The sequence below is a fragment of the Heliconius melpomene genome, chromosome 16 (assembly GCF_056956725.1).
Source record: "Heliconius melpomene rosina isolate 202511_hmr_F chromosome 16, ASM5695672v1, whole genome shotgun sequence".
In the NCBI taxonomy this organism is placed as follows: Eukaryota; Metazoa; Arthropoda; class Insecta; order Lepidoptera; family Nymphalidae; genus Heliconius; species Heliconius melpomene.
The window spans coordinates 3331202-3343719 of record NC_140404.1 but is presented as its reverse complement, the minus strand read 5'-3'; the positions used below and the strand labels follow the sequence as shown (position 1 = coordinate 3343719).

The 12518-nt window shown below is 30.6% G+C and overlaps 3 protein-coding genes across 3 annotated transcripts in view; 2 read left to right on the top strand and 1 right to left on the bottom strand.

The window, feature by feature from the left end:
• Positions 1-84: 84 nt before the first annotated feature.
• LOC146530702 (uncharacterized) lies at positions 85-3052 on the bottom strand. Its single transcript, XM_085199552.1, has 4 exons — positions 2763-3052; positions 2254-2681; positions 1214-1689; positions 85-659 (listed from the first exon to the last, which is right to left on the bottom strand). Exons 1-4 carry the CDS (start codon positions 2892-2894, stop codon positions 424-426), a joined length of 1272 nt encoding a protein of 423 aa, XP_085055678.1. The 5' UTR covers positions 2895-3052; the 3' UTR covers positions 85-423.
• A 982-nt stretch (positions 3053-4034) lies between these two features.
• Positions 4035-8961, top strand: LOC146530701 (V-type proton ATPase subunit D). The gene is made up of 6 exons (XM_085198960.1): positions 4035-4195; positions 4292-4409; positions 5051-5198; positions 5568-5783; positions 7426-7556; positions 8114-8961. The coding sequence occupies exons 1-6, from the start codon at positions 4155-4157 to the stop codon at positions 8204-8206; spliced, it is 747 nt and encodes a 248-aa protein (XP_085055086.1). The 5' UTR covers positions 4035-4154; the 3' UTR covers positions 8207-8961.
• Positions 8962-10145: 1184 nt separating this feature from the next.
• LOC146530699 (uncharacterized) overlaps positions 10146-12518 on the top strand; it is a 146260-nt gene continuing 143887 nt past the window's right edge. Inside the window, exons 1-2 of the mRNA XM_085199130.1 lie at positions 10146-10287; positions 11763-11842. Coding sequence (XP_085055256.1) covers positions 11793-11842 — 50 coding nt within the window. The 5' untranslated portion in view covers positions 10146-10287; positions 11763-11792. The remainder of the gene's footprint in view (positions 10288-11762; positions 11843-12518) is intronic.

Here is a 12518-nt window from a genome sequence, read left to right as displayed (position 1 = left end):
TATATATATATATATATATATATATATATATATATATATATATATATATATATATATATATATATATAGATGTAATATCCATATTGCTTGTATAAATATAACATTTTAAACATAATTTAAATAAAAATAAGAAATTTACCTGTATTTTATGTAAATAATAATTATAATAAAAAAAATATAAAAGTTTCATTAAGCTGAATAATCTATGGATAATCAAATTCAACAAGAAACAATGATAATCTTATACATCATCATTGTCCACCACTTATTATATTTATTGAGTGGCAAAACTTAATGCTGCCCTTTGTCTTGTTACCAGTCTCCAGAAGGAATAAATAAAAATAATTTATTCTCAATCCATTGGAAATCAAACCCACAACCATAATGTTTACAATCAAACACCAATACTAAAGCATAATAAATTTAGGCCTTAAGCAACTTCAAATAGTTGGGCTTCATTTTGCTCAACATAGCATCATCAAGTTCTGATCTCCTGTGTATTCTTAGATGGCTCTTCATGTTACCGCGTTGTGCATAGCCTCTACCGCAGATGGGACATTTGAAGGGAGTTTCCCCAGTGTGAAGTCGCATATGCTCTCTTAAATATTCTTCATGGTAAAACCCACTACCACACACAGTACACACTGCTGGCCTATCACCTGGAACATAAAATATATACAAACTAAAATATTTAGAAACAAATAAAAAGGAGCTTCCATGAAGCAGTAGGACATTGTCTGAATGATGAATATTTTTTTTAATTCCTTGCACTTGAGAAACAAAGTGCCAACATGCAATGTTTCGTAAATTGGAAGGAAAGTAGGGATGGAAGTGTCTCAACAGCAGGTTCCCTCTGGCTATCCTTTCATAAGTTGGATAGTGTAAAGCTAATATTAAGAAAAAATCTCATGTCTTTCTTCTTCATTCTTCTGTAATTTTTTTTTTATATATATTGAATATATGAATAGGCTTGCGTTTGACCGCATCAAGTCTGGTGAGTGTTGATGCGATCTATGGTGGTACACGCTTGCCTAGCAGATACTTATTCACTCTGGTTTTGAAGACCCTCATATTGTATGTCTTAGGAAATACAGATGCCGATAGAATAGGAAATGCAGATGGAAATGCAGATGAGTTCTAATCTCACACAGTGCGGATGAAGAATGTAGAATTAAAATAATAGTTCTAAAAATAACTTAAAATGATTTATTACCTGTGTGTACTGATCTTTCATGAACTGTCACAGACTTAGCACATTTATAGGTTTTATTACAAAACTGACAATTAAATTGTTTTTTGGGTCGTTTATTTTTGTCATGCACATTTCTATTGTGACTAGCGAGTTCCCCCTTGAAAGCAAATCCTCTGCCACAAATGGCACACATAAAAGCCTTGTTGTTTTCTTCATGTTTTCTTTTTGTGTGTCTTGTTAAATAGTAATTAGAAACAAAAACCTTTAGGCAATGTTCACATTTCACTGGGTTCCTAAAGTGCACCTTCTTCTTATGAACTGTTAATTTCTCTGTAGATTTAAATACTACCCCACAAAGATCACAGAGCTTAGGTGGATCAGGTTTCTTTATTTTTGGTATTTTTATTTTTATTCTTTTTGTGGTTCTTTCGTTTTCAGTCTTTGGTTTGAGTAATTTCGACTTGTCTTTTAGAAAATTAGTGTTGCCAGAGCTGCAACTAGAGAAGACAAGAGTATAATATTTATTTAATCAGCTTTCCAAAAATTCCTTAGAAATGATAATAATTAGATTCATCAAAAATCAATAAATACAGAAGAATCCTCTTTAAAGGATTACATTTAAAAACCAGTGAGGTTTTAGGATGACTGTTTTTTTTTCCAGTAATTACATATTTCAGTAATAAAGATTTTATTTTATAGTACTTAAAAATCATTATTAAACAATTAAACACAAATATTTCCTTGTTTGGCCAATATTAGCCACCACACTATCTTGTTAATAACACCATTTGAGTTAGTGTAGTGTATAATAATTAAGTAGTGAAAGTGTGTTTTATAAACATAAAGAAAACAGTGTTATGTTTCCCTTTAAATAGAGACAACAAGAAAAGTGTGTTTGTATCATTATTAAACTAGGTACAATTTAAATTACTCATTAGTCAACTAATTCTACTGTATATCTAATAAATGTTATTGTAAGTAGTTAAGAAAAACTGTCAATATCTGTGGCATTTCATATCCAAAATAAATACATGATATTAAGTAATTTAAAAAATAATTACCACCATTTGATCCCATCCCAACCAAATTGACCTTCTAGAATAGATGTTGCTATATTATTTGTGATTTGCTTAGTATTTGTTCCTAAGCGAGAATTTTTTTTTATTTCTGCTTTTGTTGGAATGTCATCTTCAAGTTTTAATTGAATATCAAGTGTTACAGGTTTAAAGTATTTTTCATCATCATCAATGATATCGAAATCATTATCACTAGCAAATTCATTCTTAATGTCTTCTACTTCAATTTCTTCTTCAGAGAGACCTTTTCCACTTAAACTACTTATGTCATCATTTTCTTGTTTTATATCCTCTAATCCTTTTTCCAATATTTTACAAGAACTTTTATATTTATTAATAAAATCATAGGTTGAATTTAAAATATTATTACATAAATTACAGATGAATCGTGGGTATCCCTCTAAATCTTCTATCTGGAAACATGAGAATATTTTTTAATATGACATTAAAACTAATCCATTTCATTGATAAGTTATTTATTATTCATATTTTACCTTTTCTTTTAGACATAAAACTAACTTTGATAAAATATTACAAGGCTCGTCTTCGTTTTCTTCAAATATAGGTATGTCAGCTCCATTTGCCAAACAAATTCTACACAACTGTACAATTGCAATTTCATCCATATTATCATCAAGAAAATTAGAATTTTTTTCTAAATTATGACCTAAATATCATATTCCATTTTCGTTGTTATTTAGAAGTACGTTTTAAGTTATAAATATATCATATGTTTAATAACAAATGCCTATATCTATTTATTTTTGACGTGACAATTGACAAATGTCAATCAACAAACAAGTCAAAACATATTTATGACATAAGTTGACGCCACAGATCTTAGCATGATAATTTTTATATTACATATTAATTTATGTTAAAATGTTATGTCGGAATATTCTTGATAATTACATACTTACCGTACGGTACAATGTTATATTATAAAAAATATTGTAGAAAACGTATAAGCATTTAAATCTAACGGGACTCGAACACTCATCTCTTGGAAGCCGTCTTAGCACTCTGACCACAGAGCTGTTTGTACTTTCTATCCAAAGAATTTTGGTGTAACCCAATACTAATACCTCGGAAATATATAGAATACCTGGAATAAAGTATGAAATGAAAATATATTATAATGTTATTATCCATTACCTGCATACTTTACCTACCTATATGATTAATAAAATTCGTATGGATAATACCGTGTATAAACATCTTTTTACAGGTATATCATATAGTGTAAAATATTTCAAGCCTAAAAAAAATAATAAAGATTCTTTAACAGTTCACACTACAGATTTTTATCCATATTGTATTACTAGTGAGGCAGTTATAATTAAAAATATAACATTTTTTTAATGCAGGTATGCATTTTTTCATGCCTGCAAGTAATGCAAGTAAGGCCAGCAAACAAGCCACCTTTATTGCCTGGTATTGTAAAGATTACGTAGGCAAAGTATAAAATAAATAATATTTCATACATTACCTACATGCTTTAGGTATTCTTTACGTTGTTATAGAATACTAATTTATACAAAATTGTAAAACATTTATTACAATCTATTATTTTTCTTCTTATCATATATTATGGTACTGCCAACTATTACATTTTAATAATAATAATTATTATTTTTGATCAAAATTATGTCTAGAAATAAATAAAATAAGGAATATTAAAGATGCGTAACTTTACATAAATTATTTTGAAATTTAATGAAATGATGAGATTGGATACATTGACTAAATAATATTTTTTCGAGCGAGATCACAAGACCGACCATAGACTTACATTTATCACCAACTTGTCTTCTGTCATCAGGTGATTGAATTTGGGAGTAAAATCCTGAATAGGGATAAAAAGGCTTATATTTTCCTAAATCAATATGTCTGGAAAAGATAAATTGCCCATTTTCCCTTCTCGGGGGTAAGTTTTATTTTATATAACACTATCTGTTAAGACATAAGCTTGTAAAAATATATTTAAAAAAGAATATACACTAAAATATATTTCGGATTATAGAGCTCAGATGTTAATGAAAGGCCGTCTGGCTGGAGCACAGAAAGGCCATGGTCTCTTAAAAAAGAAAGCTGATGCTTTACAAGTGAGATTTCGTATGATCCTCAGCAAAATTATCGAGGTAAGATCTTTCTTTCATTGACGTGCGCATATCAGTTTTTTCCTAATTTCTATTACTGACATACGATAGAAGTGATTAATAGATTGGAATAGTATTGATGCCGAATTATGTTTGAATAGATCAATAAAGCTAAGCAGAAGTTATATAAAAATCATATAATACAACTGAGACTGATAAATAATAATGAATGTTTACTTCGAAAAATTTGTCATTCATAAAAAAATAATATAAGAAATTTCATAATAGCACAGCAGCTAAATCTATGCTTCAATAGATTTAGCAATGAAAACAATAATTAATGATGTAGATAGAAAAGCATATAGAAAGGGTCCTCTGTATGTTGCTAAAATTGAATATACCTGAAAAATACTATAAATATGTATTTGTATTTCAAGAGAAAGTCTTCTGTTCTAAATAGCCTGTAATTAGTTTAGGTCTTTTAAATTGTGTGTAAAAGAGTAACTTCTTTAAACAATCTGTATCAAGAATTTCTTTTAATTTACTGAGACTAAGAAGTTAAGTTCTGTCAAGATTTAATGTTTTTCTTAAGATACTAGTAGTTTAAGTATTAACAAGATGTCTATTTTAAAATAATTATAATTTCATTTTGTAAATTCCAATGTAAATTATTTATTCCACAGACTAAAACCCTTATGGGTGAAGTTATGAAAGAAGCTGCATTTTCCTTGGCTGAAGCAAAGTTTACTACAGGAGATTTCAACCAGGTTGTTCTTCAGAATGTTACCAAGGCTCAAATCAAGATCCGCTCCAAGAAAGATAATGTTGCTGGTAAAGTAATATAAATAATATTAATAAAACTATAACATTTATTCATTACAAAATTACAAAAACCAATTTATAATGAAAACAACCTTATTAGATATGTATGTGTGGCAGCTATTAAAGCCCCCTTCACAAGCATTGTCTTATATGGTAGTATGAAAAACATGAATACAACACAAATACCTTTTAAAAATGTAGAAATTCATAAAATTATGTTTAAAAGATATGCAATGATAGTAGTAAAATAACTTTATATTAATAATAAAAAAATAAAAAAAAAAAGAGTTTCTTAATACTACTTTCCCAGGTTTTCTCTGCCTACCCTGCTATATGCAGATAATATGATATTAAAAAATACAACTCATTTTATTCCAGGTGTAACCCTCCCAATTTTCGAGTCTTACCAAGATGGCTCTGATACGTATGAGCTTGCTGGTCTTGCTCGTGGTGGACAACAATTGTCCAAGCTCAAGAAGAACTTCCAGAGCGCTGTTAAATTACTGGTAGAACTTGCTTCCTTGCAAACCTCATTTGTGACTTTGGATGAGGTTATTAAGATTACTAATAGGCGTGTTAATGCTATTGAGCATGGTAAGATATTTTATTATTAGTTTTTATGTAGTGAATAGAATTCATAATATAGAGTATTCTAAAATGAAAGCATAATTTGAATTAAATAGAAAATATAGTTTTTAATCTTCTCATTGTTATTTTGTCATTGAATCATAAAGTATATCGGATGGGGCTATTTATGGTGAGTATGGCATGCCCTTAACCTGATACATTATATCGGGTAAATGGCATGCACATACATACACATTCGTTTGTCAAAATTTCCCATGACCATTATGTATAAATGTGGCTAAATTTCGTTGATGCAGCATTGAATGCGTTCCCATAATGCACGGGTGTTTGTAAGCTTGTTTATATAGACATGAGATCTCAAGTAACCCCACAATTCAAATCACTGAAATAAGATAATACACCACCTGGAAATGTGTCATGCAGTAATCCAATTGACCAAAACCAAATATTACCACATTAATATCCAATTGCGGTGGGAGAAACGGTGTTCAAACGGTGGAAAAAAAGCTATCGAGAACCAGCCGAATTTTCGAAAAAGTATGGTCAATTTATGCTTCCAGCCCAAAATCCACACCAAACAGTTACACATTGTGGATGTATTTGTTTTTCCACAATCACATGTAGGTTTTCAGGACCCGTAAAGCGGCAATTTTGGATATTAGTAAAAGCTATCACAGTTTTGCTCATAATATATACATCCACTAGCGGACGCGCGCAGCTTCGCTTGCGTATTTAAGGGTGAATTCTAATAACCCATGAAATATGTGTTCAATGAAATATTTTTAAGAGTCTAAATTTCAAATTTTATAAAAATCGGTGGCGATTAAAGATTTTTCCATACAAACTTTCAACCCCTTATTTGTACCCCTAGGGGGTGAATTCTAGAAAACCAGGAAACATATGTTCAATTAAATATTTTTAAGAATCTAATATCAAATTTTATAAAAATCGGTGGCGATTTAAGAATTTTCCCATACAAACTTTCAACCCCTTATTTGCACCCTTAGGGGGTGAATTCTAGAAAACCATGAAACATGTGTTTAATTATATACGTTTAAGAGTCTGAATTTCAAATTTTATTAAAATTGGTAACGATTTAAAAAAAAAACCTATACAAACTTTCAACCCCTTATTTGCACCCTTAGGGGGAGAATTCTAGAAAACGATGAAACTCGTGTTCAATTAAATACTTTTAAAAATCTAAATTTCAAATTTTATAAAAATCGGTGCCGATTTAATTTTTTTTCCATACAAGCTTTGAACCCCTATTTCACTCCTTTAGGGTTAAAATTTTTCAAAATCCCTTCTTAGTGGATGTCCAGATTACGAAAGTAAACTTTTGTCCAAATTTAACGTTTCTACCATCAGCGGTTAGGGCTGTGCGTGCGTCTTACCTCAGTCAGTGAGGACAAGTCCTTTTATATATATAGATTAGTTCAATAATCCATTCAACAAACTTGTTGCTGTAATGGTCCGAATTTTGTAACTAACGGGACATGGATGTTTAGTGCATAAATCTGCAAAAAGTGGTTCTATTTAATTAATTTAAATAAAACCTCATATTGGACATGCAGTTGGATGCGCGAGAACAGACTAGGTTTTACTACTATATGGAATACGGCGTTAACTAAAAAAACATATTTTCTAGTGATCATCCCCCGCCTGGAGCGTACCCTGGCTTACATCATTTCCGAGTTGGACGAGCTTGAGCGTGAAGAGTTCTACCGGCTGAAGAAGATCCAGGATAAGAAGAAGATCATCAAGGATAAGGCAGAAGCTGTATGTATAATTGTTTATTACAGTACGGTTGGCGAGTCTTGGCTGCCCTTAAGTTGATTATAGATGTCTGAGCAAATTTTATTTTAGGGTAATTTTAATAGTAAAAAAGAATAACTTTAGCATGGCCACGACTCCAACAATACTTAAATTTTGTTAAACATCCATCTGTTTATGTGAAGATATTGTGTAGATGAATAGTGAAGAATGAGTGTTCTTTCACTTCCTCATATATTTATTCATATGTGTATCCATTGAATTTAAAGAATATATGATACAAATTATTGTATATACATATTATTAAAAATTATAAAGAAAAACAGCTTCACTTTGTATCCCGCACACAGCAAGGTAGTTAGGAGAACTTAGTGTTGAGACTCTCCGTTCCCCACTCCGCCGAATTCTGTAGGTATTGCGTGTTGAGCTTCGTACTCGACGCCGCATTTTACCTCGACACCAGAGCGAAGAAATGAAAATATAAATATTATATTATTATATATTATTATGTTAATAATATTATTATTATGCGTAATTTCATTATAATTTATTTTTAAAAATAGAAAAAGCAAGCAATGCTGGCAGCGAGCAAAGATAGAGATGTGCGCGACATCGCCAATCTGTTGGACGAGGGCGACGAGGATTTACTTTTCTAAATATTCTATCTGGAATTCTATTTAAACTGTAGAGCAGACATCTTGAAGCCATTTAAAAATACATTTGAAACGATTTCGTCGACTCAGTGTATTAAGAAATAATCAATTATTATTTTGAACTTACCTTACAACTGCTAATAAAATATAGCAACACTTAACATAAAAAAAGACACTATTAAACAAAGTTTGATATTAGTTAATTATTTATTTTTGGCTTCATACTGACTGTGTAAAGAATTTTTGTTGATATTACAGTGTTCAATGCTCTGTACATAATATAATTGTTATCAATGTTTTTTGCTTGAAAATGAATTTGTATAATTAAAGCGGTTTTAAAGTCCGTCGGTTCGTGCAAATGTAGGTGTATGTAAGCATTCCAGCATATGTAGTGTTATATTCGGATTTTATTTAACTATTCTATTTATTATCTGTCTAACTATTGTATTTGTAACATTTTTTTTATTATCTATGAGACTTGATGCCATATTTTATCTGTGAAGGATTTTTGTTAATATATTTGAATTTAAAGTTGTGAAATCAATAAAAACATACAATTTAGTTAAATAAAATCCGATAAATAGTCGGTGTTGATGCCGTTTAAGCTTCAATGAAATGCTGTAAAGCATAAATCAGTATAAGTACACCCTATAAAGTATTTATGTTTTGAATTGTTAATTGATGATAGATCAATATATTTTAAGTAATCATGTAAATACAAGTTGGTGAAACGAAATATTAAATATTATTATTGATGATATTTTATTTTTATTTACTTATTTTTTATCTCCAGTTTGACATAGCATATTTTATCCAAAAAATCACCTCTTTCAATGAGTTTGAAAATATTTTGTAATACATATACACAATTCTTAATATAATATGCAGCTGTCGTGGCGCAGTGCGTAGCGTTTGACTGCAAACACGACAGTTGTAGGTTCGATTTCTATTGAAAGAAATGAACTATTTTTATTTCCTCGCTCTAGTTAACAAACTGCGGCGCTGACTTACTTATTCCATATGCTATTTTCATATTTGGGCGGAAAAATAAATAATAATAACAATTATAAAAATATATAATAATAACAAGAGGTTCTATCTGTGTACTCTGCTATATGTGGAATAAAGTGTGAGCTAAATCATAATTTTAATAAAATACAATACAGTTCAACTTAGATTGTTTAAATATATTAAAAACCAAGAAAGATTCGGGATTTTCAATAGAGAAAACATCATGATTTCAAAATTTACATTTTAACATTTATTTAACAGTTCAGTGTAATCAATCTATGAAGTAATTATAATATAAGAAAATAATATTAACAATAAATAATACTGTACAAAATAAATTCACCATCCATCTCAGTTATCAGAATCATACGATTTTTTAGCTAAATAGAATCTGTTACCGTGTTTTTTTAACAGTCCAAACTCCACTGCACTTCTTAACATTTTGCTTATAGCTTTGCCCGTTTTGGATGGAGCATTAGCCACTTTATAGTGTTTTTTTATGAAATTGATAACTCGACGAGATGTAAGCCCTTGTCTTGAAGGCAGCTTACGGAATGCCCAAAGGACGATAGCGACTGGTATAGATTTTTCTCGCACTCGTTTGATTGAACTGTAACTTTCTCGGCTTCTATATGTACTGTCTGTATAACAAGTAGAGCACCTACTCGAACTTGATTTCGATCGATATTTCATATTTTTCACAAGAATTTTTGTTTTTATTATGTTTTATACTTCAAATTACTTATATGGAGATCATTTGGTTAACTTGTGTGACGTTGTCAAGTATATTTTATTAAATAAGTTTGTATTGACAACAGATGTCAACATTATTTGTTAACTGTAAATACAACGGAATAATTTTATTATAGTGTTAGCATATTCGTGTAAAAGTGGGTAGATTTAGATGAAAAAGACAATAAAAGCAGTGGAGTTGTGTCAAACGGGAACAGTTGCTTGTAGGCGGAAGTCTTGATTGGAAGGTATCTAGTGTGTAGTGTTGTTATTGAGTGATACATGTTACTTATTGTAATTACGTAGAACCTCTATCCGAGTACGTTGGAAACATATAGACGGTATGTATTTTTATCGTGTTTATTTTAAAAGCGTTAACCGCTTCCGTTTTCTAACAATAGTACTTATATGACGACTTGACGAGGCAATTGATATTTTCATAGCTAAATATCAAAAGTCAGTAGCAAAATCTTATCTAATCTGCGCTGACACGTAGTTCGTAACTTTGATTATCGCTTTTGAGATTATTTATACATATTATTTACCTATAGGTACTTATTTTAACAGCAGAATGTTTGCATATTTATTGATAAGCATGTAATGTGTCCGGAAATCTGTTCTTCATCTAGTTATTCAACCAGATCGGTTACATCGACTATGAGAACAATAGTTACAAAGCTAACAGTTCAGATTTATATACCTAATAGAAAAATCTAATGAAATTTTTATCGACCGAGCGTCGCGACTAAGTCTGTAAAAATTTGTTGCCAAGGTACGGAGCTTCACAATATATCTAAATAAAAAAATGGTCTATAATTGTTGTCCAGTCTTGTTTCTGTTATAATATACTACGGCAGAGAAACTCTAGTGGCAGAGAGACCCTAGTGATAAGTCACTAAATTCTTCCGCCTATTTTAGATCTTCATTTTATTTAACCTGCGTCACAACTCACAATATTTTGAATAATCATTAATAAATTAAACTCTGGTATTATACTAGGTACACAAGTAATTTAAATATGAAAAGGTTAATTGACAGAAACATTTTGATTGATACAAATTGTTGAAAGTACACACAAAGTCAACAACACAAACATAAAATCAATCAAAGACGAACATTCATAATTAAAAATATATATCAAAGGGAAAAACGATAATGAGAAGTAATTTTCTACTTGCCCGAGTTTTGCGAGTCGACAGATCACTCGACGGGTTGTCAGACTAGTCGACTTTGGAAAGGAACGTATCCGGTAACAGGGGGTGAATTACTGCGACTTCATTTACTATGAGGCGGGAGTGTTTTGCGATGAATGTGGAACAAGCTTTTGTGTCTCTTGTCCTCGTAGCCCGTAGGTACGAGGCGCGAGAATATTCTTCTGTTCTATAACCGTGAATGGCGTGCCTTAGATGTTTTCTTAGTATTGATGTAATTTATCTATTATCAGGACCTATAATAGTAGGTATTAGTTGTGGTAGCCGTGGTACAGTTTGATTGTAAATGTGACGGTAGTGAATTCGTTTCCCATTCGAGGCAATGGATTATTTCACTTCCTTATTCTGATATCAAGGTGCGCGGCCTTAAGTTCTGCCACTCAGCCCACATTGAACTGAAAATTGAGAGAACAGCGGGTCACGGAGTTTCTTAATACTAGGTCCCCCTGTCATTGCGAGCATAAATTATTTTCTTTTTACATTTTATCGAAAAGTACACGTCCAGATTGCATGTTATAAAAGTCAAAAATTATATCCATTAAATTTTCTTGATTATTAACTTTCACTTCTAAATTTCAATATACATTTTTTTTTAATGGAAAAAGGACAAGGCAAACGAGCGTTCGGGTCACCTGATGATGATCACCGCCGCCCACGACCCCGTGCAGCACCGGAGGAGCTACAGGTGCGTTGCGTGCATTCAATATACATGTGAAATAAACATCGATGAAATACTTATCTAACATCTATATAGCCTATGGCACTCCTGAGGAATGCAGTTTTCATACAAAAAAAAAGAAAATAAATTGGATGAATAGATCCAGAGACCTTAGTGTTTAAATAATAAACAAACAAACTCTTCCGCTTTATTATATTAATGAAGATTTCATTTTCTCGAATAAGAATAAACCCCACAACCTGTTGCGTTAACACGCTTGTGACGTGCGTCACCATTGGCGTCAATCTAAATAACTACAATGTTTCGCATTTTATAGAAACAAAACTTCACTAGTATATATTATGTTTTATTAATATTTTTAATTATATAAATACTTGAATCCCTTTTCATTTATCGTCAATAGTCAATCTTTTAAAAGATTTAAACAAAAGATACCGATACATAGCAAAAAGACAAAGTTATCATAAAATATAGAAGAGGGACCAATATAGTACTGCCGCGGCAATTTGTTTCAAAATTCAGGTATAACATGTCAAAAACCAAACGTTGTTTGTGAACTTTAAAATAATATAGGTTTATAGAGTTTTAATGACTAGTTTGGAAAAAAAGTTAAAATATAAAAATGAATGTATGCTATTTAGATTAAGAAGATTTTCTTTGTTTTATTATCCGATTATTTGTA